This window comes from Piliocolobus tephrosceles, chromosome 6 (genome assembly GCF_002776525.5).
Source record: "Piliocolobus tephrosceles isolate RC106 chromosome 6, ASM277652v3, whole genome shotgun sequence".
Classification (NCBI taxonomy): domain Eukaryota; kingdom Metazoa; phylum Chordata; class Mammalia; order Primates; family Cercopithecidae; genus Piliocolobus; species Piliocolobus tephrosceles.
In genome coordinates, this window is record NC_045439.1 from 46,360,824 (window position 1) to 46,388,626 (window position 27,803).

At 36.6% G+C, this 27,803-nt stretch overlaps 1 protein-coding gene across 2 annotated transcripts in view; it reads right to left on the reverse strand.

The window, feature by feature from the left end:
• The window catches only part of SLC38A6 (solute carrier family 38 member 6), a 63,695-nt gene that overhangs the window by 27,655 nt on the left and 8,237 nt on the right, over positions 1-27,803 (reverse strand). For both annotated transcript variants that reach the window (XM_023231849.2, XM_023231851.3), the window contains exons 4-5: positions 10,478-10,530; positions 6,853-6,892 (exon numbers count right to left, since the gene is read on the reverse strand). In XM_023231849.2, the coding sequence (XP_023087617.1) occupies positions 6,853-6,892; positions 10,478-10,530 (93 nt within the window). The remainder of the gene's footprint in view (positions 1-6,852; positions 6,893-10,477; positions 10,531-27,803) is intronic.

The following is a 27,803-nucleotide window of genomic DNA, read 5'->3' on the forward strand; positions in this document are numbered from 1 at the left end:
TGCACACGTATGTTTATTGCGGCACTATTCACAATAGCAAAGACTTGGAATCAACCCAAATGTCCATCAGTGACAGACTGGATTAAGAAAATGTGGCACATATACACCATGGAATACTATGCAGCCATAAAAAAGGATGAGTTTGCGTCCTTTGTAGGGACATGGATGCAGCTGGAAACCATCATTCTTAGCAAACTATCACAAGAAGAGAAAACCAAACACCGCATGTTCTCACTCATAGGTGGGAACTGAACAATGAGTTCACTTGGACTTGGGAAGGGGAACATCACACACTGGGGCCTATCATGGGGAGGGGGGAGGGGGGAGGGATTGCATTGGGGAGTTATACCTGATATAAATGATGAATTGATGGGTGCTGACGAGTTGATGGGTACAGCACACCAACATGGCACAAGTATACATATGTAACAAACCTGCACGTTATGCACATGTACCCTAGAACTTAAATAAAAATAAATAAATAAATAAGTTTGCCTTTCTGTCTCAGAGAGATTCAGTTTTATTTCAAACATGTTTTTAGTCATGGATACTAACTGGTTTATTCTATTCAATGTGTCTTATTAATCTGGTGGTCCCACAAAATATCTAAATGCCACTGAAGTTCTATCTGCACTCAAATAGAACAGAACATATGCATAAATAAAAATCAAAACATATGGTGGAAATGCTCCCCCATGACCCTAGAAAAAAAGGTATATCTTTGTCTTATCATTTTCAAGATCCTAAATTTGAATAAAAAATTACCAAAATATCTACTGCTCTGAAAATTTTATAATTTTCAATATAAATTACTAAGAAAAATATTTTTTAAAACCTTAAAAAAAGATACATTACCAGCAAATGTTATCAAATGAAGTGCTGGTGAAAAAGACTCTCCAAATTTCCTGTACCTCTCCTATTCTAAGGCAGTGCTTTCCAGAATAGAATTCTAGACAGTCTCAAGAAAGCTGCAGTTTCACTACAGATAAACTGACCAGCAGATGGCGATGTATCTGCACGCCCTATCCTAGTTTCCCAAGAGACAATACAAACTAGTTCATCTGAAACACTTAGTACTTTTCTATCCTACCAGAAAGTAAATAAATAAAATGCATGAATGAATATACAGGAAGAAAGTAAATCCAAGTAGTTTCTAGCATCTAATATTGTGAATTTTTCAAATACTGAGAATTTGAGATTTTTATAATTCTCAACTGAAAATGATCTTATTTATACCTTTATCTTTATGAGATTTCGAAATGGGGTTACTCGAGTCCATAGATTACCAAACTGAGGTGTTAATAAAGGCTGCAAGAGTAAGGTGTGTGGATTCTGTGCCAGACTGAAACATCTGGGTCATTCTAGCAATTTCAGGAGGTTTTCAGTAAGACTACTAATGTTTATGGTTTTCCTTTCACAATACGTAGTAATGATTAAATCTTTAATCTCCTTTAAAGAACTGGGGCTTTGAAGAACTAAGGAAAGCATATGCTATTCATAGTGATCCTTCGTATTTATAAGAGCAAAATAAGAATATAACATCCTCCTAGGAGCTACTCATCTTTCTACATTTTGAGGGGTGGGCAAGTAAGACTTTTTCTGGCTTGACTGAGATGATGATTGGGATGTAGTGTTTGATTTCTAGTGATATTCTAGCCTGCTGAATGGTTTACTTCAGGAGTTCAAATGAATGTGAAACCAACTACTTACCTTAGTTTTTAGGAAAAGAATCACATAATACAACACTGTTACAGGAACTATGTGAAAACTACGTTATACTTATTTTCTACTACAGTTCTTAATCCTTTATCCTTAGTTGTTAGGCCACCAAATTCAAACTTTCTAAGCCAGAATTGTCCCACCTATAACAGCATTAAATATTAAAACTTCCAGACACCTTTTTTCTCACCTTGGGTCCCAGTAGTAGTGGCTCTCAGCAAATGCTACTCCAGCACCTGAGAAAATGGGCTACAGAGCGTTACCTCTGGCTCTAGCTGATTTTGAGCCTCTTATTCATTAGTATTGGGAGGATATGAGGAATTGCTTTTAAGTAGTAATTTACTATATGGTTCTCAAATTTCCAAAGCCAAGGATTTTTATAACCTTGGAATAAGTGTGTTAAATTTACTGTGTTGCATTTTTTGCATTATAAAATTTAGAGATTTTAATTGAAGACAGTAGATTTTTTTCAATCAATTTGTTAGACCACACTAGTGCCTTTTGACTAATACTTGGTGCCTGATTAATCTCGGGGCAGAAAAAAGATTTTCTGTTAAGTTCTAACAGTAGACGCTTTCCTAAAAACTATATGCTTACTTACGTATGCTGTGGGTTTCTCTTCCTGGTCAATCAACTCTCTTTTTGCTCTTGAAGAAGTACTAAGCCAGGTCACTAGCTTTTCCCTCTCTCCCTTCTTATTCCTTTCTTTCTTCCTATAATAAATGTTATTTACTAAATGCGTACTATGTGCTAAGTACTAGGGATGTAAATAAATGAGCACATTAATTTGATTTATGGAATATGGAAATGTGGGAAATAAACTAGGTCTTTGGTGAAAGACACATGAAGCAAATATTGATCAAGGGCAATTCGTGGTCATTTTGCTTTTAAAGGCCTTCCATTTCCATTGTTTTCATGGATTCACCACAAGAATTGTATCTCATGAAAACTGAGAAGTATTTAAATGTTACAAAGAATAAGAGAGTTAAGAAACATTCAGATATTATTTACTTAATCTGAAAATAATATTTTACATATACATATATATATATATATATATATTTTTTTTTTTTTTTTTAGACAGTCTCGCTCTGTTGCCCAGGATGGAGTTCAGTGGCGAGATCTTGGCTCACTGCAACCTCCGTCTCCTGGGTTTAAATGATTCTCCTGCCTCAGCCACCCGAGTAGCTGGGACTTACAGGCACGTAACCCTGCGCCTGGCTAATTTTTTGTATTTTCAGTAGAGACTGGGTTTCACCATGCTGCCCAGGCTGGTCTCAAACTCCTGAGCTCAGGCAATCCTCCCACTTTGGCCTCCCAAAGTGCTAGGCTTACAGGCGTGAGCCTCCACACCCAGCCTATTTCGATATATTTTTAACCTATTTTACATAAATGAGATCTAACTCTCCCCAATATTTTGAACTTTTAAATTTTTACATAATTCTAAACTAGAAATCATTCTATGGTCTTTCAAGTTTCTTTTTTTATCATTTACATAGTATATTCAATTATCTCTTTGAGGCAAAATCTTAGGCTTTTAAGCAGAACTTTAAAAACTGTCTTATTCATTCAACAAATATTACTTATTGAGCTCTTCTCAGAAACTAGGTAAAGTTAGGAAAACACATAGTTCCTGTCCCCAAGGAGTTAGAAAATCTTCAACATTTAATCTTTTCACATTTTTCAAACTTTTACTATATCACAGCAGAAAGAATCAAGGCCAACCGAGCAAGGTTTGAATCCAGGCTTCATTATGGGGTAAATGTGAGCAAGCTATTTATCTCCACTGCACACTGATCTCCTCTCTATAAAATGAAGATAGTATCTATATTGAAGAGTCCTTATAATTAAAGTATCTAGTAGAGTGCTAGACCTAAATAGAATCTATTACATTATTTTTCAGTCTTAATTTAAACAACCACTGCAAAAGTCAGATAATTTATACTAACAAACATTCTATTTTTTAAAAAAATGTTATCTGAACTACATTATTTGCAGACAGGCACTTAAAATGTGTAAAAATTCAATCTGATTTACACTTAATATAATCTTTTAAATATCCAATGTATTTTTAATAAAGAAAATAATCAAAATCCATTTTAAAGTGACATTAAATAAGTTATTATATGATTGACTTATTATAATAAAACAGTATATATATCCTTATTTAATATAATGACAAAGGGTATTAAATATCCTCCCATATAAGTATGTTGTTTATTTGCAAGCACACATGGACCAGAAGTTCCACAGATTCCACAGTATATATCAATCAAGAAACTACTTTTTAAGACTAGGGTTCCTAGACTTTAACATAAGAGGAGGTTCTAAAGGGTAGTCCTAAGAACTGAAGTTCCCTTTTTTGTAGTGACAAAAAATGGCATCCATGAACACTTTAGGGCAACAGTTATTGATTTGTTAAAGATACCTAAGAAAGGGCCAAATCATCTTTTGAACCAAGTATAACCCTCTCATTGAACTTTCCTGTATTAAAATATGTTAATAACCTAAAATAATTAATGTGCCTCCCAATGTGTCAAATTTTGGGGTAAGAAGGGACCCTAAGCTCCCTGCCTCCCACTCTACCTTCCAACAATTTAACAAAGAGGGAACTGAAGCCTAGACAGTGAGAGGGAAGGATTTTCACAAGACATATGGCTACCCAATGGCAGAGACTGGAGTGGATAGAATTCAAGGTATCTGACTTCCAATCCAGTGTTCTGCTCACAAGAGCAAGCTTCTAATTCTATTATAATAAAGAAATGGTTTATGTACATCTGGCTATGAAAAAAAGACAGAAAAAAACTCTGAAAATATGTATTTGGTTATTACTGACTGGGCACTTAATACACTTTTAACCAATGTGAAGAAAATTATGAGGATATCTTTCTAAAAACTAAATAAGCATTGCCAGCTTTTCTAAATTTAAGAGACATTAAAAACTTCTGTGACTGCTCTAAATCACCTTCTTTTAAAAAGTTCTAAAATAAGCAAGCAAGCAAACCAACAAACTTAAGAGTTGGAAAAACTCATCATCTATCCACCACCAAATGCGAGAATCCTTTCTAGAATTCTGGCAATTGACCAACCTGTTCTGTTCGAATGTTTTCAGGGCTAAGGAGCATTTTCAAAGGGATGTAGGCCATCCTCATTATCACACAGCTTAGTTACAAGGGTACTCCAAATGAGAAAACCCAAACCAGCTTCTCTGTAGATTTCTATACTTTAGCACCAGTTCTGCCCTCTGGAACAATAATTGAATTAGTCTAGTGTCTTTTTGTGTATTTCGTGTTCAGTGTTTCAAATATTTGAAGCTAGCTGCCAGTCTAGCATTTCCCTTTTCTCAATAAATATATCTAGAATATTTAAAGTACTTAGAAAGAGATCATACAAATCATTTCAGCTCTATTCTGCTCAACAAAAGTTTATCAATTCCCAAGTATTACGCTAGGTGCTGGGAGTGCAAAGAGAAATGAGGCATACTTTTCAGCTAAAGGAACTTAACAATACAGTGGGGTACAGGAGCATATAGAGAGAGAACTTAAATCTAGTAATGGCAAGTGCTACAGTATAGCCATCTCCAATAACAGTTATAAACAAGATTAGAGAACAAGGAAGGAATCAAGGTGAAAGGGACAAAGAATACAACAGTGGGCATTGTGCCAGGGTCACAAATTTGTATCTAAATTGCTGAACTGAACAGACTACATAAACTGTTAAACAATGGTTCAATGTAACCTAAACAAAATGTGATAGTTCTTAGAACCTATATAGACAGGATAAAGAGGGATTCAAAATATAAAAATATATACTATATTCAGAAACATTATCCATGCACAGTTAAGCAATACTTATTTGCTAAATAAATTATTCTAAAATAGATCTTAAAATTAATGACTGTAATAAATTCATAAATGAAGAGACTGGTTTTCTTGACTTCTGCTGTGAAGTGTGAAGTAGTGCGTGTTAGGAGAAAATTATTTGGTATGGCATGCAGGAAAACATTCTTTTTATTCATAACATTTTTTCATGAAAATTCAAAAAATTAAAACAGGATTCCAAAACAATGGCAGCACAATTCACTGATGGAATGTTAATTTTTTCCTTTACAAAAAAAAAACTATTAAAGATGGAATTTGATTGAACAATACTTATATTTGTTTGAATTTGATTGAACGATACAATACAAATAAAGATGGAATTTGATTGAACAATACAAAAGTGATATACCTCAGACCTCTTGAGTGTGAGAGCTGAAGTTTATTAAAACTGTCATCTTTGAATTAAACTGTTACATGTAAAAAATAAGATTAAAATGTCCTCTGACTATATAATCCTGTACGAGATCCAAAGTGCATGTCAACTTTTTCTGTGTATTTTCCTTTAAGAGCATTTATTTAGCACTCCAGTCAATGATAAAAGAAAACTAAGATATTGTTCAGCATTAAGTAACTTCTTTACAACATATACACACATGATACCCATATTTTGGATTTAAATGTTTAATACATTTACTCAGTAACTGTCTATAATTAATAGTAGTTTTATTTCTACATAGTTCTCAATATTGAGATCATTTCTAGAATTGGTTATTAATAGGAACAAGATACAGGATAAATGTGAGAATGTTTATTTATCTCAGATTTATTTATGTTTTAAACCACTTGGTCATTTTAAATTGTTGGTTACAAGAGGACATTGTTGTCCATACTTGATTGTCCACAGCCCATGAAACACTAATCCCTCTAAAGTAGTATCTGCCAATAGGGTGATTAGAACAAAAGTAGAGGGAAAATCTTTTAAAATCATCAGGAGAGCTTTTCCAGATTGTATCGTACCTTCACAATCACAGAAAGCCAATGTTTTAGAGGTGTGTTGCAGACCTAATAACACGATTGCAATCAGGATTTAGCTGGAACTGAATTTAGAAGCTACTGTCGCAAGTGCTGCTAAAAAGGATCCAAAAAAAAAAAAAAAAAAAAAAACCAGAGTTAAGAGGCCAACATGCAGGCTTCTGAAAATACCTATGTCTACAGAAGTTCCCAGCTAGATCTGTAGTAAGACAGCAATTCAAAGGAAGGACATTATTGCCATCACATTTATGGCATAAACAATGCACTTTCAATTGCTTACCTCCAATATTCTGAATTATTATGGTGCCTGCCACCACCACCTGTAAAAAAACAAAAATATTCAATAGAAAGGGAAATAATATAAAAGAATCAGTATTTTATTATAATCCAGTAACTATTACTAAAAAAGCAGATGCAGAAGTTGTAAGTGAAGAGAAACTAAAAAGAAATTTGCCAGTCATTTGAAATACATAAAATTAATAATCATCACATTAAAAAGTATTTCTTTAACAGTTCCATAGTTACTATAAAGAAGTTTTTGAAATTTTTCTTGGCAGTCATTTTTAAATAGTTATAAGTGTTAAAAGCTAGTAATCGATGATTATCAAAGTATAAAAATTAAAAGCGTGGGAGTGGTGTCTCATTCCCTTTCTTGCTGGTTTTACCACACTGCTTAAATAAGTAGAAAAAGACAGGCTGGGGTGTGCTATGCCAATGATATATTGCCTAAAAGGAAATGATGTAAGTTTTCTGATTTTATCAGCTTGGCATATACCAAGACTTTGAGCATCCCAGTCCCAGAGATTAATAACGTCTAGAGCCCAATTATTCTCAAACCCTGAAAATATAGGTAAAATGCTCCAAACTCGGTAATGTGAATTAAGCTGAGTATGAGACAATGGGAGTTGGCAAGAACTGTAGGATATTGGAGAATTCCTCCCCCTTCAGTGGGACAGGTGCTACTCAGCTATGGCCACTTGATAACATGTGAGAACGTGGATCCGATGTAGCCAGATCTTCTGATTTTTCAAAGAAAGTCAGAAAATAAATTTTTTCATACTTTAATGATGTTTAGTTGGTAATCAGCTAAAACTAAAAAATATTTGAGCCATACAAAATGTTCCTGAGGACCAAATTCAGTCTGCAGGCTTGTTAGCTTATCACCTTTGATGAGATTCCTGGGGAACTCAAGGTAATCAGATATACTTAGAGGAAACAGTAAAACACTGTGCTTCCATTTGGGCCTTTCAATCACTCAAATCTTGATGGATCGGAACCCCAACGTATGCTCGGAGCTGACTAGCTGTCTAGCATCATTCAGTTCTACATGAATTGGGAACAGATCATCTTTCATGTCCATCTTTGTTAGGAATTCTATCAGTGGCACAGCATTTGCCTATCCTGAAAACCACCTAAGTTATTAGGACCTAGGAGACTTGAGGTTTGCAGAAGAGGTCTAATGATATGAAAATTTGGCAAAGTGTCTTGGGAGATGTGGTGATTGCCACTTGAACACTCTCCAGAAAAAATTCTGCATTTCAGTCTATGTAAAAATTAGTTCCAAAATGTCGAAGTTATTTGTGAAAAGACTATTTTGAACTTGTGTATGCTATCTTCAGTACAAATGATACCTACTGTCAGTAGTAGGTATACATGAAATTTGGTTTTATTTTCAATTAATATATTGCAAAAAACAGTAATATTAACTTATTGATTATTCTTTCATTCTTTGGTTGAATTTAAGCATTTAATATCTTGAAAGCTAGAATATCTATCTACCTACCTACCTACCTAATTATGTTTTTAATGCCTAGCACAGTACATGGTACAAAGCATTTGATCAATAAATATTTGGTGAATAAATACCAACTTATAGACATTTAAATAAATCTTCCTCAAAAAGTTCAAAACATTTCAAAAAATTTCTTTGATTATCATAGTATTATCCCATATTATAACCATATAATATCTGGATACAAGGAAATGGTTAAGTGTCAACCCAACTATGGAATTGGGGAGAAAATCTAAACAAGCAACCGAACAACAACTCCTCATTCAGAGTATGCTTTGTCTAGTGTGCCTGCCTACTATGAACTTTTTTTGGTGCATGTATTAAAATGACAATGCAACTGCTCTAGAGTTTTAGGAAAAGAAGACTCTCAGCAGTCCCTACTCTTTAAACTTTGCTGCTATACAAACAATGCAGGAAATATGAACATGAAATGACAATGATATCACTGATGCTACCTAGAATTATATTTATAGCTTATGTTATATTAATTGTGGAATTTTCTCATACAAAAACATTTTCTTCTTTGTTTAAACTAGATGGAGGAAATTGATCCCTGGCTACACCAAACATCCTAATCCTCTAGAACAGAAAAATTGCTACTAAGTGAGATTAACAAAACCTTTTACCCTCAAGTAACATACTCTGTTTTGTCTAAGTTTCAGGTTACTAAGGTCCAAGCCACGATGCTATATAGTATATGATTTAAGCATTCCTTTTCGTACTTTAAAAACAAAGTTAGGGCCGGGCATAGTGGCTCACACCTGTAATCCCAGCATTTTGGGAGGCCTAGGCGAGAGGATCGCCTGAGGTCAGGAGGTCGAGATGAGGCTGACTAACTTGGAGAAACCTGTCTCTACTAAAAATACAAAATTAGCCAGGCGTGGTGACACATGCCTTTAATCCCAGCTACTCAGGAGGCCGAGGCAGGAGAACAGCTTGAACCCGGAAGGCGGAGCTAGTGGTGAGCTAAGATCATGCCATTTCACTCCAGCCTGGGCAACAAGAGTGAAACTCTGTCTCAAAAGCCAAAAACAAAAAACTCCACCAAAGTTAACTGGAATGTAAATACAAGTTTTCTCTCCATTGCATAGCTATATATTTCTCCTCCAGACTCGCTTTCAGAAGTTAGTTTAGCCACTTACAGATAGAGTATCCTTTTAGAATAAAAATAAAATAAAAAATCTTAAGTATGTGAAGTAATGTAAATATTAATTAGGTCAATTTAGCCATTCTACAATGTTTATATATTTCAAAATGACATGTTATCCATAACAAATATACACAATTTTTATTTGTCAATCGAAAACATAAAAACACAAACAACAGATTTACAAACAAAAGAGTTCCTGTTTGGAGCCAAAATGAATACGAATTTTAGAAGTATAGTAGCTCTTCAGAAATTAAAAAACTACATACTATAGCACTAAGTAATGTTCAACTCCTGGTGGAAGACAATTATTTTTCTCTACCTATTAAACTACTGTAGTATGCCTATTGCAAGTGAGTGCTCAATAAATACTGTTGTTATTTCTCTTATTCTGAGTAAGAAAAGTAGTAGATCTAGAGTTCTAGGATGTGGTACTGGCTTTATATAATAGTTGACAAATAGGCCCCTTAATTTCTCTGGTCCTTAATTTCCTCACCTATAAATGAGAGGACAGCTAGATAATCTTTTAGCACTGTTCAATTCTTAAGTGATAGGATCTTCTGATTACTGGTTTTGTAAAGAGCCATGCTATAATTTGAAGTTGATGTTGCTTTTCTTCTCTTGTCTTTATGAGGGTTTACTCATATGAGTACATAATCAAAATTAATAAAACTTAAAACAGGTTATTGCTACTCTTTTAAAGTCATTCAAGTCATTGTGCTACTTTATTAGGATGAAATATATTAAAAGATTCAAGCATTGAATTAAATGTATTGATGCATTTTTAGGAAGGACACATAGACTTTTCTTTCTCTGCCTGCTCCCATCATTCTCTCTTTTCTCACTTTAGTTTCCTTTTATTCCTCTAATGTCTTCCTTTTATATATACTTGTCTCTTTTAATTTGAAACCAAAGGAAAAATGCCACTTTGAGTTTTGGACACAATAAGGAGGAAAAAAAAATTACCTTTCCAGGTAATCCAAATGCAAAGAGTCCAAGATCTTCATAAGATGTTACAGCTGTTAAGAGAAATTACAATGTTCACTTTTACACAAAACTATTTATGTGTCAAGTCCTAAAGAGAAGAAAATTAATTCTACTACTACAAACTAATTACAGTATAATTCTTATGATCCAGGCCAATCAGGACTACACACAAAATGAGAAAATTCTCCCTAACATCCTCAAATAAAGGCAATAGTAAAAAAGATGATTGGGCTTAATTAGCAATTTATGTAGAAGTCTTTGGTAATTTTCATCAAATCTTTAATTTTCATCCCAAAATATAAACCACAACACCTATGATTTTCAGATGTCTTTGTAGAACATGTCTTTTTACTCAGTAGTGATGGTTTTTTACTTTTTAAAAAAATCACCAAGGATTCTTTTATTATGTTTCTCTAATACATCTCATTTCTGAAAGATTCTCTCTCTCAAGCTGCACATATCAAAAATTATTTCCCCTTTTTACTAAGCAAAAGTTTCTAATCAATATAAGGTAACCAATGTCAACATGCAGATTAATGTAATTTTGGCCACCAACTTACGACCTCTATCTATCTGACATCTCTCTGTATGTATTTTAAGTTAATCTGTGTAGGCTGGTCATACCAAATTTGTGATCTTAGGCATTCTGAAGATTTTAAGTTGCTTAAACACTCTCAATACTAACGTTGCATACTTCTAGCAGTTTAATCCACCTGCCTTATTTTAGCTATTGAATGGCAGACTAAATTTAAAGCAGAAGTAATCTTTTTTTTTTTTTTTGGAAAACTTTTGAACACTTATGGTCTGTAAGAATAGAGTCCTCTTAGAATAGGTAAAGCTTAGCACATTTCATGGTTGTCTAACAACTACCTAAGCTGGATTAATTCAAATGGAACAATTACTCAAGAACATCCCCGCTTCTCACTATACAGTACTTGCATACCACATTGTCCAAATGTTTCATTGGTAATGGTTTCTAAAAACTGGATACGTAAATAAAGTTAAAGTACAAATGTATGATACTTTCAGAGATGTTCACTTCTCCAGGTGCCTAGAATGCTGAAAATGTGTTCACAAAAAATAATACTCTTATCCCATAATTATCAGGGCATATATTTTATTTTTTCATCATAAAAGAGTATTCCATTTTCATGTCACATGTTTAATAAATGTGGTCACAGAAAAGATGAAAATTAAATGGCTCATAAAATAACCAAACTGTGTCTTTAGATCATATAGCTTTATGTTTTAACTAGTGGTGCTACTATTTGTATAATCCTATAGTTTGAAAAGTGCTTACACTAAAGAGAATAGCAGATACTAAGGCTTGGTACAGCAATACACATCTTTTATTGAGTTAAAGATTTGACTTATCATTTCTCAAAGCCAGTTCCAATAAATCTTCTCAAGATATACATGGGGTTTCTTTCAATCGCCACTGTATATTTAAAGCAGAAGTAATCTTTTTTTTTTGAAAACTTTTGAACACTTATGAAAACTTATAAACTTTTGAAAACTTATAAACAAAAAAACTCCTCGGCACTTTCATAATCAAAGACCTCTATATACGTAAAAATAAGCATTTTTTTTTAAGCCAAATATAGTCTTTACCTATTATTACCACAAAGTTAGAAAGAAATCAGTGGAATGCTTAAAAAATAAGGAGACTTACTAATTAAGAACACAAATTTTAACTTTATTATCAGAGTTGATCAAAGAATTTGGAAACTTCATGAATGATACAGCTCTTTTCTACAATGTATTTACATACTGCTAAACAATGCACATGGGCAATTTAGCTTTTAATTTGAGATATATAATTTGATTTATGAGTAGAAAACTTTATGATTTAATAATAAAAGACTTTAATAATTTTACAGGGGTGGATTTTAGACATATTTTAAAACATAAAATTAAGTTACAAAAATAAGAACTGGAATTTTTTCTTCCTATGTGAAATGTCGACACTTTTTTTTAAAAATCACATATTCTAAAGTAAAAGCTATCTCAAATTAATAATTATTTTAATCAACAAATCTTTAATATTCTTAAGCTTAACTGATAATGTTATACATGGGTACCATTCCTTATATTTAACATACCAAAGCCTTGGTATATATATTAAACCTGGAAATTATGTACATATTATCTTCAATTTGGCATTGAGAAGGTAATTTGGTTCCATATTATTTATATGAACCAAATCTCCAGAGCAGGTCTGATATGTTACTCTGAGGTATGAGATTAAAGAAATATCAGTGTTCATTTTCAGCATCCGTTTTATATTACAGTTAAATATGTACATTCTTATTTTTTTGAGACAGGGTCTTGCTCTGTAACCCAAGCTGGAGTGCACTGGCACAACCATAGCTCACTACAGCCTTAAACTCCTGGGCCTAAGCAATCCTCCTGCTTCAGTCCCTGGAGTTGCTGGCACCACAGGCACATGCAAATACACCAAGCGCAGGCTAACTTTTCATTTCTTACTTTTTGTATAGGCAGGGTTTCACTATGTTGCCCAGGCTGATCTCAAACTCCTGGACTCAAGCCATCCTCCTACCTCGGCCTCACAAAGTGCTGGGATTACTGGTGTGAGCCACTGCATCTGGCCCATTCTTTCTTAAGAAAGCTTTTCTTTCAAAAATTTAGAGCAAGGAGGCTTTTCAGTGTTACATATGGGGATATATCAAACACCTGCTTTTCAAATGACCTATTTTGCATCAGTTTCTCTGTCAGTAAGCAAGCCATCCAGGTAATTAACCCATCAAAAAGGCTAACCAGAGTGTTTTATTTTTATGCAACAAAATGAAGTATAGATAGTATATTTACTAAACGTAGTAAGCAAATACCTTTACTGTGAACCAAAACCATAACACTGAAAGATTCCAAAAAGAATTGGTATTTCAATTACCTAAAATTTAAAACATTAAACATTTATTTTTAATTAAAAAAATTAAAACACAACACTTACTGTTCAAGAAAACGTAATCAGACTAACAGCTTAATGAAGACAGCTTGAACTGCAACTCTGACAGTAATGGTATACATTTTAGTAATCTCAAACTTGCTCTCTGGGTCTATTATTTTTTAGTTTTATAAAAATATCTGTAAATGCAGCAAACTTACAAATTGAGAAGAAAAAACCATTAGGCTCTTAAATGGAGACTGAGTACAATGGTCAAATCCTAATTCTAGCTTTCCGGTCAGCATATCTAACTAGTCATTCAGTTCTGTCACTGCCATCAGACTTCTTTTATGTTGCAAAAATTAGAAGCACTTTTCCATGCCTGAGACAACATAAATATGAGTAATGGCTTCTTGCTTAACATTGAGGCTTTACTAAATAAAATGTGTACATAGCCAGCCAAATGTTCGAGCTCCACATACTCACTTTTTAACAACAAAAAATCTGGAGCATCTCAGCATATAAACCAAATCAATACTAGGGAAATACTTTTAAAATTCGACTCTGTCATTTGGGCAATTTCTTAAAATGCTGAAAACAGTGTAAACTGGTATTGACTGTTGAAATGCAATTTGAACAATGAACCTTTAAAATATTTAAAACATTTGACCCCTAAGAGCTTGTCTTAAGTAAAATTAAAATCAAGAGAAATCATTATATGCAAAGATACTCAGGGAGTATTGTTTCAACTGGAAAAACAAAATTAATCTAAATGCTCACAATGAGAAAGTGGTTACATAAATTACGGTAGATATTTTTGATAGAATAATATGTAGCCATGGAAAACTATATTTATAATATTAAAAAGCCAAGATTATTTTAGGTGAAAAAAATACATAAAAAGACTAAAATGAATTACAAATCGTCACAAACTTTTTTTTCTTCTTTTTTGGCAGGGAAGGGTTTCTAATAGTCTATAATGAATATAATACAAGTGGCAAAACTTTATTTTTAAAAACCGTATTTTTGTACAGTTCCATTTTCTCTACCAAGTATCTGGTAGGTTTTATTTAAGCTGTAATTTTAATTTTCTCTGGTGTTTAGTAATTGAAGTATTGCTTGGTCTACTAATAGATTTTTTTTCAGCTCTTTCCTACCATCAATATTTTATGAAAGATGTTTTGAGAGATACAAAAATAAGATGTGGCGATGACCAGTCACATTAATAGCATATTCCTACAGAAGAGAAATAACAGTAATTATGACAATTACAAAATTAATTCAGTCTTTTACAAGAATTCATACAAATAGTACTTGGCATGACCCACCTTAAGTAAACAAATGAATGAAAGCAATCATTAGCAGTTTATTTTAGGAATTTTTTTATATTAAAGAAATCAATGATATGTTTTGTGGGAGCACAAAGGCTATAAATCTTAATCAAGTAAATTTGGGGAAAATTTCTTCCTTAATGTACCATCAAGGCACACTTTAATGCTATAATATTTTGGCAAGAGCAAGAGTTTGGCCTCCACAGGAATCGTTTAGAAAGCTGCTTCCCATGAAATAGTGGAATATTTCCAGCTAGTTATTCCAGTGTTCTGTTCTGCTTTGCATTTTTTCCTCAATGAAACAGGACAATTAATAAACTCTGGTCATAGTACAGAGCCCAAGTTTCAGCAGCAGTAATATTATCTTTGGATCTGGATTGAGGGACATGAGTTATTCAAATACAGTTCAACTCTCAGAAAGCTAGCCATTGGGAATGTACCCTTATTATTTTGAAATTCTTGTCTTTCTTGTGTTTTCTACCATTTTCCTCTGATCTTTTTTGTTTTTCTGTATTATTTGTCCATGCAGGTCATTCATTTTTTTAATATTCACTATGCAATTTCATTTGACACTTCTGATCTTTCTTAGTATGTGTTTAAATGCCAATGTGCCAACTGAATGTGGCATGATTTTAAAACACCCAACACAGAAAACAGAATGCTAGAATACTAGGAACATTCTTTCACATGGCACAGAGGATGTGATATTGCATATATAGAGATGATTCTGAGATCTCAGTACACTACTTAGCTCTTCAGTGAACAATATTTACAGTTATATCCTATAGATGGTAATAGTTTTCAACTTTTGGCCTCAACCAATGGATTAAAACAAACAAATATAATTATAAAACAGAAAGTAAATATTGTCAATCTGACAATGTAAAGGTACAGCAGATAGACTATAGGAAATAGGAATCAGGAAGGTGAAAGAAAGAACAGAAGCACTAGTATAATAAAGGCAGAAAATAAAAAGATACTGGCTAAAGCTGATGGAACAAAATTAAATGTTTATATATTATTTAGAGTTACAAAATAATCAGTGAAAGAACAATCGAATATAAACTAATGAATATTAGAAGGGAGAAGGGGAGGGATTAGTGTAGCTGAGCTTTTGCTAACCTTTTGCAGTGAAGAGTCAATAGATATTCTCTTAAATCAATAAATAACCAAAAGCTATTATTTAGACGTAGAGAGGCAATCACCAAAAAAATTAAAAACAAAACTCTTTAAATGTTGCTAACTCTGGGAAACAGGATAAAACTAGGGAAGAATGGGTGGGCAACTGTTCTAAGTTCTGCATAAGTACGTACACACATGCACACACACACGTGACCATGTATTACTTCTGATAAAAATAAAAAGGAAAGGTTAATGTAAAAATGTTCAACCCTGCAGAGATTCACACCCATCCTTCACTACAACTCAATAACAAAAAATTCAGCTTCTGCTTAAGGGAACACTTAACCTAATGTCAAGGCAAACACTACAAAGGAATCACTACACAAGGGGAGCACACACATAATGTTGCCGGGGTTTCTCAACCTTGCCACTACTTTTGGGCCCAGATTATTATTTGTTGTTGGGGGCTGTCCTGTATATTGTAGAATGTTTAGCAACACTCCTGGCCTTTACCCACTAGCTGCCAATAACACCTTGCCGCACCCTGCCCTCTCCAATCCCCAGCTGTGACAATCAGAAATGCCTCCAGACATTGCCAAATGCCCCATGGGAGAAATATCAAGTACAGTTTAGAACCACTCATTAATAAGAAGGATGAGACAAGTACACTAATTCACTTTAGATAGACCCATATAAGCAGCCCACTTAGTTTAACTGTGGGTTTACTGAACTATCATCCCTGATCAAAAGAAGAAAAACAGATCAAAATATAGTTTGGACAGCTTGCTACCATTCCAAACCATAAGAAAATGTCCATGGTGAGCTTTGAAATGGGAATCGTATCTATTGCCTTTCAGTCAGTTTTAGTTCTTCTGTGATTGTCACAGTGAGAGTATCTCATAGTACTATATCCCTAAAACAACTCATGTCCTTCATAGGATACTCAAACAATGGTGGGGGAATGGTGGGAGAAGGCTGTCAGCTCTTTATTGAGAAATGGTATGTGTCAGTGTCCAGTATGTCATATAGATATTGAACACACTATATTTGATAAGCTATGTAAAGAATTTCTTTTTCCTTGGAGATGGAGTTTTTGCTCTTTTCACCCAGGCTGGAGTGCAGCGGCAGCGATCTCGGCTCACTGCAACCTCTGCATCCCAGGTTCAAGCAATTCTCCTGACTCCACCTCCCAGGTAGCTGGGATTACAGGTGCCCAACATCACGTCTGGCTAATTTTTTGTATTTTTAGTAGAGACAGGGTTTCACCATGTTGGGCAGGCTGGTCGTGAACTCCTGATCTCGTGATCCACCCACCTCGTCCTCCCGAAGTGCTGGGATAACAGGCGTGAGCCGCCGGTCCTGGCCAAGAATTTTTAAAGATATTGACTACACATAATTTTTGCCTTGCATGTTTACTTTGGAACTTATGTAATCTCTTTGTACTTTTAATACATCCATCTATTCATCACCCATGTATCCAGCTTTTATTAAATACTCTGTGTGTCAAGCTCATGGTAGATGCTACAAACAATGGTTAATGGTTTGAATATACATTAAATTATCCAGAAATACAATTACCATATAAATGCAGAAAAGACTATAATGTTTTGTTTGGAACTTTGCCAAAAATCATTTCCTAAATGGAAAGTCACATCACTAACATTTACTTTTTGTGTCTTTATTTCATTGTTATGGCATTATTATTATGTAAGTAGTATATTAGTTTCCTAGGGCTGCTGTAAGAAATTATCACAAACTTCATGGCTTAAAACAACAGAAATTTATTCTCTCTCAGTTCTGAAGTCCAGAAGTCCAAAACCAGGTTCATGATGTCTAAATCAAGGTGTCCGCAGGGCCACACATCTGAAGGCTCTAGAAAGAATCCATTCCTTGCCTCTTGCAGTCCTCGGTAGCTGCTGGCATGCCTTGCTTTGTGGTCATGTCATTCCAATCTCTGCCTCAGAGGTCATATTGCCTGCATCTCCTCTGTCTATGATATTCCCTCCATGATACATGTGACTGAAGTTAGAGTCCACCAGGATAATCTCTCCATCTCAACATCTTAACTCAGTCACATCTTCAAAGTTCTTTTTTTGCCATATAAGGTAACAATCACAGGTTTCAAGGACTAGGATGTGGTTACCTTTTGGGGAAGCATTACTCAGCTCACTGCAGTAGGGTATAATACCTATGGGAATTTTACTTCATACAGTAAAGGGAGCATTTAGAAAATGTTTGTTATAAAAAGAAGGTACTGAGAATCACTGCTCCAGAGGGTGTTAAAACCTTTTTGCCTTAAAAAAGAAAAAAAAACGAGGAGCACACAAAGGCCATTTCACTCCTTCTTTATTCCATTATCATTACTAGAAATTACAATCTTCATAAAATAATCGTAACCTTCTTTGGGAAAAGGAAGACAGAAGACTACATTCTCTTTGCCAGATAAAGAGATTATGTTCTGGGCACTAGGAAGGACCAAAATTCTCTTTGGAAGCGACCAACAGTGAATTCCAGTATCTACACTTTAGACTCTTTTTCAACAACCTCAGTGGCTTCTCACTGCTTCAGCAAAAACCATAAATTCCTTAGGATCCGAGACTTGTCTAACCCTCCAGTTTAATTTTCTCCTTTGTACCTTATGTACTATTAATAACAGTAAACTATTTTTGGTACTTTGAATACAATATGCAGTATATGACTTTGTATCCTTGCACATGCTGGAATACTCTCTTGCCTTGTCTGCTAGTCAAATTCCTTTTCACCTTAGTTCTCCATTAACATTTACTGACCCTCACCCTGCAACTAAGGGCAAGTTGAAACGTGAGAGTCCCCTGACCCCCCACGAAGGGCAGAGCCTGCGACAGGGGTGTGGCTCTTCTGTTCTGTTCAGCTGCTGCACTCTCAAACCCCTTATAGGAGGGGGAGCTCGCAGACTGGCAGGTGTAGGAGCTGAGAAGAGCGCCTTTGGGTTCCAGCCCCACAGCAGCATCTAGGAGTAGGTGGCTGCAACTCCTGAAGCCCCAGTGGGCGTGCTACAGTGCTCTTTTAGCTCTGCCATCCACAGATTAAGTATTAACCAGCTCAGTGCCCTCTTCGTATCTGGTTTCTTGTCCTGTGTCCAGGAAGAATCAGGTCACACACAGACTTGAAGGATGGTGAAAGTGGGAATTTTATTAGGTGATGGAGGTGGCTCTCAGTGTGATGGATGGGGAGCCAGAAAGGGGATGGAGTGGGAAGATGATCTTCCCCTGGAGTTCGGCTGTCCCATGGCTGATCTCCTCTCCAGCTGTCCCCAGCCGACCTCCCTTGATGTTCAAACACTCCTTCTCTTCTCTCCTCTACTGTGCTTCTCTTCTGCTCCTCTGTTTGTCTGCTCATCTGTCTGTGGACCTGGAATTTGGGGTTTATATGGGTACAGGATGGGGGGATGGCAGGCAAAAGGCAACATTTGCATATGAAAACAGAAATGCCTGTTCCCATTTAGGGCCATGGGTTTCCAGGCTTGGGGGGTAGGGGCCTTTGCTGGGGAACCATCCTCTTCTACCCAGTATTTCCCTGCCTCTTGTCCATATCAAAGTCACTCTCTCTTCTGAGATGTCACTATACCTTACACATATTTAAACTGTTAAATTTATCATACTACATTATAAATTATTTGCTTATATATTTGTTCCCCCTATTAGACTATGAGCTTTTTCAGGGATGTAACTGGTTCTTATTTATCTCTTTATTATTAGTAGACAAAAAGAGTACTGAATGAATTTCTATCCTGTGCTTCAGTTCTAAGCCCTGTCCACCTACATATACTTCAAAGTACAAAACTGGACTCATTTTTATTTTGAACAACCTCCTCCTACTGTGTTCCCATCTTCATTGATGACACTATTATTAATCCAGTGGCCCAAGCCGGAAACCTAGGAGATACACTAGACATCTCCTTCTCCTTTATTGTCCACATTTACTCAGATATCAGCTCCTCTCAACTGTAATTCTGCCAAACCTCAACATTTGTTAACCTGTTTCTTTTATTCACCTTATTACTACCTTGGTTCAATCCTTATTTTATTCTTAGACTTTTTTAATAGTCTGGCCTGACTGCTAATCTACTCAAGCACTGTTAATACAAATTAAGAGTTAGACTGACAAATGAGGAAGACAATCCCTTTATGCAGAGGAATAAGAAAAGAGTTTCCATCCTGAACACAATCCTGAGGGCAAGCATGACCTAGCGCGAGGACTATGCCTTTGTGAAAAGAACAACTCCAGCCAGGCGGTGGCTCACACCTATAATCCCAGTACTTTGGGAGGCTGAGGCGGGCAGATTGCTGGAGCTTAGGAGTTTCAGATCAGCCTGACCAACATGGTGAAACCCCATCTCTACAAAAAGTACAAAAATTAGCCAGGTGTGGTGGTGCACACCTGTAGTCCCAGCTACTCGGGAGGCTGAGGTGGGAAGATCGCTTGAGCCTGGGAGGTGGAGCTTGCAGTGAGCCAAGACTATATCACTACACTCCAGCCTGGGCAGCACAGTGAGATCCCATCTCAACATCCCCTCCCCTAAACACAAAAAACCTCACAACTCCAATCTGTAGATGATGCTTAGGTCTGCTGCTCAGTTATGTCCTGGGAATTCCCTCCACTTCTTTCCTGTGTCAGATTCCTTGTTTCTTTGTTACTCTCTAACTTTGGTAAAGGGTATACTCTACTGTTCGCTAAGTAAGCGTGAATAAAAATTTTTGAGACCTTGCATACATGAAGATGCCATTGTTCAAACTTCACACTTAAGCAATAGTTTGGCTAGTTATAGAATTCTATATTAAAATCATTTCCCCCAAGATTTTTGAAGGTATTATTTTATAGACATCTAGTTTACACTATTGCTCCTAGGAAGACTTTCACTACTGTGGTTCTTGATTCTTTGTATGAATTTTTTTTGTGTTGTCTGTTCCTTCTCTCTGTAAGCTTTTAGAATATTATCTATATAACTGGATTTCTGATCATTCACAATATGTCTTGGTAACAACTATCTTACAAGTATTATACTGGACACTAGGAGAAAAAATTTTAATCTTGAAACTAATTTCCTTCAGTTACACCAATTTTTTTGTGTTATTTTGTTAATAATTTTCTACCATCCCTTTTACTCTTTTCTTGTTGCAGAATTTCCATTATTTGCATATTGGACTTCCTGGACTGATCTTCTAATTTTCTTATTTTTTTCTCTCCCATTTTCAAGCTTTCTCTTTTTTTCTACCCCCAGGAAACTTCTGTAACTTTCCCAACCCAACAACTGAACTAATTTTGACTTCTAGGACTTCTGTGTTTTCTGAATATATGCTTTTTATAATTTGTTGTTTTTGTTTCAAGAATGCAGTATCTTCTTTTAGTTCTCTAAAGTTATTAAATGTAGCTTTTTAAGTTTTCATCTGGTCTTGTATTGTCTGTTTCCTCTTTTCCTCTGTTTCTTTCCTTATTTGTGTTTTCTTTAATAATTTTAGGAGCAGTTTTAGGTTCACAGCAAAGTTGAACAGAAAGTACAGAGTTCCCAAATACCTCCTGCCCCCCACATATGCACAGCTTCCCCTACAATCAACATCCTGCACCAGAGTGGTACATTTGTTACAATCAAGGTACCTACGTTGACATGTCATTATCACACAAAGTCCATAATTTACATTATAGGGTTCACTTTTGGTGCTGTATATTCTATGGGTTTTGACAAATATATAATGACACGTGTCCACTATTATAGTATCACACAGATTCATTTCACTGCCCTAAAGATGAGGATGCTCTGCCTATTAATGCTCCCTCTGCTAAACTCTAGCAACCACTGGTCTTTCTCATTTTCTGCATAGTTTTGCCTTTTCCAGAATGTCACATACTTGGAATCATACAGTATGTAGCCTTTTCAGATTTTTTTGTTTCATTATATACCTTTAAGGTGTACAACATGATGTTTTGAAATACATAGAGAAATGATTACTAGAGGCAAGTAAATTAACATATCTACCCTCTCACATAGTTATCTTTTCTTTCCTCCCTCCCTTCCTTCCCTCTCGCCCTTCCTCCTCCCTTCTTTCCTTCCTTGTGGTAAAAGCACCTGAAATCTACTCTCTTGGCAAATTTTCAGTAAACAATATTAAATATAGTCATCATGCTGTACATTAGCTCTGTAGGCTTATTCATTCTACATAACTGAAACTTTATACCCTTTGATGAACATCTTCCCATCCCTCACATAACCACTGTTCTATTCTGTTCATATGTATTTGACTTTTTTAGATTCCATATGAATGTGAGATCATACAGTATTTTTCCTTCTGTGTCTGGCTCCATTCATTTAGCATAATGTTCTCCATATTTATTCATGTTGTTGAAAATAGCAGGATCTCCTTCTTTAAGTCTGAACAACATTGCATTGTACATACACATTACAATTTTTTATCCACTCACTGACACTTAGGTTGTTTCTCTATCTTGGCTATCGTGAATAATGCTGCAATGAACATGGCAGCATAGATATCTCTACAAAGCACCAATTTCATTTCCTTTGGGTATAAACCCAGAAGAGGAATTGCTGGATCATATGGTTTCTTTCACTTGATAATATGCGTTTAAGATTCCTCCATGACTTTTCATGGCTTGATGCCTCATTCCCAAAGTGCTGGAAGTACAGGCATGAGCTAACATGCCGGGTATTTTTTTTTTGAGACAAAGTTTCGCTCTTGTCGCCCAGGCTGGAGTGCAATGGCACGATCTCAGCTCACTGCAACCTCCACCTCTGGGGTTCAAGCTATTCTCCTGCTTCAGCCTCCTGACTAGCTGGGATTACAGGTGCCCACCACCATGCCCGGCTTTTTTTTTTTTTTTTCTTTTGAGACAGAGTTTTGCTCTTGTTGCCCAAGATGGAGTGCAATGGCTTGATCTTGGCTCACCACAACCTCCGCCTCCCAGGTTCAAGCGATTCTCTTGCCTCAGCCTCCTGAGTAGCTGGGATTACAGGCATGCGCCACCACGCCCAGCTAATTTTCTATTTTGAGTAGAGACGGGGTTTCTGCAAGTTGGTCAGGCTGGTCTTAATCTCCCGACCTGAGGTGATCTGTCCGCCTCAGCCTCCCAAAGTGCTGGGATTACAGGGGTGAGCCAAGGCTCCAGCACCTCATTTCTACTTAGTGCTGAATGATATCCCATTGTACAAATATTCAGTTTTTAAAATTCTTTCACTTCTGAGGAACATTTTAGTTACTTCCAAATTTTGGTAAATATAAGGCTGTTATTAACATCTTTATGGAGGTTTTTGTGTAGAAATATGTCTTGAACTAATTTGGGTAAATACCAAAGAGCACTACTGATGGATCCTATGACGAGATTATATTTAGCTTAGTTAAAACACTACCGAACTGTATGTCAAAGTAGCTATACCATTTCTCATTCCCACCAGCAAGGAATGAGAGTTCCTGCTGTCCCACATCCTCACTAGTATTTGGTATTGTCAATGTTTTGGATTTTTGCCATTCTAATACACGTGCAGAGATATCTCATTATTGGCTTGTGTGCGTGTATGTGGCTGTTTTAGTATGTATCTTTCACATTAAAGATTTTCCTGAAATATCTGGTGATACTTGGCTATCTCTTGACATAAGTGTGATGCATTAAAAGACTAAATAGAAGCTCTGTGTATACAGAAGAGGCTTATTGAGTGGTAGGCTTAACTATATGATGATTAAACAGGAGGTACTCAGCTCTTTCTTGAAGGGCTCTCAACTATTTTTACCTGTAGGTCTTTTCTCTTGGGCAGGAGAAATTCTGTTGAAAATATTCCTCTAATCCCTTAAGTGAAAGTAGAAGACTTGCTGCCAGCAATCTCAGAACTCCTACTAACTGGGACTCTCTTCAGTTAGTAGACTTTCACTCAATCTCCTTGTTTTCAGTAAGGTGATCTTGGCCTTAACCACACCTAATATCTATGATTGCTGAGTCCTTTTAGTTTACCTTCTCCAGAAAATAAGCTTCCAGATTCCTATAATAGTGGGGAAATGGCAGCACAGTGTTATGAAAGTGGACTCTGGAGTTAGCCTGCCTAAATCGAATATTAGCTCTTCTAACTAGCTAGCTGTGCAACCTTAAGCAAGCTAGTTAATCACTCAGTGCCTCAGTTTCCTAATCTCTGAAGTGGATATAACAATTTCTATCTCATATTGCTATTGTGAGAATAATACATGCAAATCTCTTAAAACAACACCACGAAGACAGTATGCTAAAAAAATGTTATCTGGCCAGGTGCGGTGGCTCACGCCTGTAATCCCAACAGTTTGGGAGGCCAAGGTGGGTGGATCACCTGAAGTCAGGAGTTCAAGACCAGCCTGGCCAACGTCGTAAAACCCTGTCTCTATTAAAAAATACAAAAATTAGCGGGCGTGGTGGTAGGCACCTGTAATCTCAGCTACTCAGGAGGCTAAGGCAGGAGAATCACTTGAACCCGGGAGGTGGAGGTGGCAGTGAGCAAAGATCCACCACTGCACTCCAGCCTGGGCGACAGAGCGAGACTCTGTCTCAAAAAAAAAAAAAAAAAGTTTGGAGGCAGGAACTCATAGGAAGTCTCTTAAGATGCCAGAGGGTTGAGACATGAGAATTGCTTGAACCCAGGAGGCGGAGGTTGCGGTTTGCCAAGATCACGCCACTGTACTCCAGTCTGGGCAACAGAGCAAGACTTTGTCAAAAAAAAAAAAAAAGTTATCTTTAAAGAAAAAATAAATAACAGAGGGAGCAGCATTATTATATGTCCCACCTCACACTCAGTCCCCAGATGAATATATGTTCACTAAGTAGAATACAGGCAGGATTACCCAGCATTATTTAAAGTTATTTTCTCCCCCACTTTTGAACTGTATGATTTAAAACGACATGACCTTAAATACCTGTTACGATGTAATTCCACTGTAATCCTGGGGAGGGGTTATGGCGTGATCTACACAGTAGCTAATAAGAAAGGAGAATTAGGCAGATCCGAGAAATACTTACAAAATTAATTTGTAACTGGGTGAATGGATGAGGTGAAGGAGATACAAACTGGTGGCACCATTCACGGAGGTACGGTACAGGAAGAGGAGCACACTTGAGCCATTAAAGATGAAAGATAAGTTTAATTTTAAACATGTTGAGCCCACAAAGCCTCTGGAACATCTAAATGGAGATCTCCAATATCAGAGGTGGCTGATATGTTTCGGCAGCATGGATGGGAGTCGTCAACCTATTTTTGGTAGCTAAGCTATAAAAGTTTATAATGTTATTCAAAGATAGTAAAGTACAAGGATGGATAAAGATGGAATTCTGGTGGGGCAGAGACTGCTGGTTGTCTCTTCCCTTCTTCTACCTGAGTAACAACCCTGACTTTTAGTTGGGCTCATTGCCACCTTTAATAAATGCTACATTTTCTAGGTCCCTATGCAATTTAGTACGGCCACTGGGCATATTAAGTTCTGGCAGCAAGAAGAGAGAGTCTTAAGTGAGATTCAGTTGGTAGGTATCCCCTTCTCTCTTTCTGCTTTCTAGAATACGGATGCGATGTCTGCACTCCACAAGTCATCCTAGACCTCAAGGATGGGGAAGGCACACACAAGAATAATGGAACAGAAAGGCAGATCCTCTTTCCTTGATGACACTGTAGATCAACCATTGCTGCTTGTAATTCTAAATGAGATAGTATAAAAAGATCTCACAGAAGAGGTAAGATTTGTCAAAGCCTTGAAGGTGATGAGTGAGCAAAGCCATGTGGGAAACTGGGGGAAGAAATGCCCAAGAAGAGCACAGAAAGCACAAAGGTATGGAAGCAGGAGACTACCCAGCACAACTGGGGAATACTGAGCACAATTTTAGAGCCAGACTGTGTGGGTTTGAATCCTGCCTCCTATACTTCCTAACTGGGAAGTTACTTTCACCTCTCTTGGACAAGTTACTTTAACCTCTCTGAGCCACAGTTACCTCATTTCAAAAAATAGAAATAATATTGGTACTTACTTCGTAATATTATTATGGAGATTAAATGAATATTCATAAAGTCCTTAGAATGATGCTAAGTGCTATATAAGTAAATGTTACATAAGATGAAAATTAAAAGTGTGACTGAAACAAGTGAGGGAGTACTGGAAGATAAATCAAGGAGATAAAAAGGGCAGAAGACTTGTGTTGGACTTTGTAATGATTTCTGCTTTTACTTTGATTGAACTGGGAAACAACTGGAGGATTTTGAGCAAAGGAATGCTATGACCCAACTTACATTAACAGGATCATCATGGTTGTTTTGTTAAGAATAGACTGCAGGAAGTAAGAGTGGAAGTAAAAACAAAAAGATAAGCTATTACTTTTGATGGCAGTAATAGTAACTGAAGATGGGTGATAGCAATTAAATGAGAAAAAAATCAGATTATTAATTTTTTGGCCAGGCACGGTGGCTCATGCCTGTAATCCCAAGCACTTTGGGAGGTCAAGGCAGGAGGATTGCTTGAGCTGGTGTTGGAAAACAGCCTAGGCATCGTGGTAAGAGCCCATCTCTGCAAAAAATTAAAAAATGAGCCAAGTGTGGTGATGTGCATAGCCTGCAGTACCAGCTACTCAGGAGGCTGAGGTTAGCTAGGTGTGGTAACATGCATGGTGATGTGTGCCTGTGGTTACCAGCTGCTCAGGAGGCTGAGGCAGGAGGTCGAGGCTGCAGTGAGTTATGGTCACATCACTGCATTTCAGCCTGGGCCACAGAGCAAGACACTATCTCAAAAAAAAATTTTTTTGACGTGAAGGGAACAGTATGGCATGGATTGAACATGCAGAATGAGGTGAAAAAGGAGAGATACAGAATAACTTAAAGATCTTTGGCCTAAGCAAGTAGAAGAAAGACATTACCATTTACTTAGATGGGAACAGTAGAAAGTGTAGATTGGTAGTATAAAGATGGGGAATTTTATAAATCTGTTAGACACCCAGGTGGAGATGTCACGGAGGCAGCTGGAGATGAGACTAAAATTCAGGGGAGGTTCCAGGCCAGGGATATACATTTCAGAATCACCATGAGCCCAAGACTGAGTGTAAAAGAAAAGAGATCACTCACACCTGTAATCCCAGCACTTTGGGAGGACAAGGTGGGCGGATCACTTGAGGCCAGAAGTTCGAGACCAGCCTGGCCAACATGGCAAAACCCTGTCTCTACTAAAAATACAAAAATTATCTGGGTGTGGTGGTGCATGCCTGTAATCCCACTTGCTTGGACAGCTGAGGCAGGAGAATCACTTAAACCCTGCAGGGCGGAGGTTACAGTGAGCCAAAATCACACCACTGCATTCTAGCCTGGGTGACAGAGCGAGACTCTATCTCAAAAAAAGAAAGAAAAGAGATCAGAGAAATAGTCTTAGGGTACACCAATGTTTAGAGGATGGGGAGATTAAGATAATTCAACAGAAGAGAAAAGGAGTCTTTAATGAAGCAGGAAGAGCTAGGACAGCGTGACTCATCTTTCAGAGAGGAAGGAGTTATCAGTTGTGTCACATGCTGCTGACTGAGAATTCACCATTGGATTTAGCAATGTGGAAGTCACTGGTACAACAGTTTCAGTGGAAAAGCCTGACAGGAGTGAGAGGAGAGGAACTGGAGACATCTGGTTTAGATGATTATTTTTTTGTTTTGAGACAGGGTTTCACTCCCATCCCCCAGGCTGAAGTGCAACAGCATGATCTTGGCTCACTGCAACCTCTGTCTCCTTAGCTCAAGTGATTCTCTTGCCTCAGCTGCCCCAGTAGTAGCTAGGCTCATGTCACCTCATGCAAATTTTTTTTTTTTTGTAGAGATGGGGTTTCGCCCTGTTGCCCAGGCTGGTCTCAAACTCCTGACTTCAAGTGATCCTCCTGCGTCTGCCTCCCGAAGTGCTATGATTACAGGCATGAGACACCACACCTGG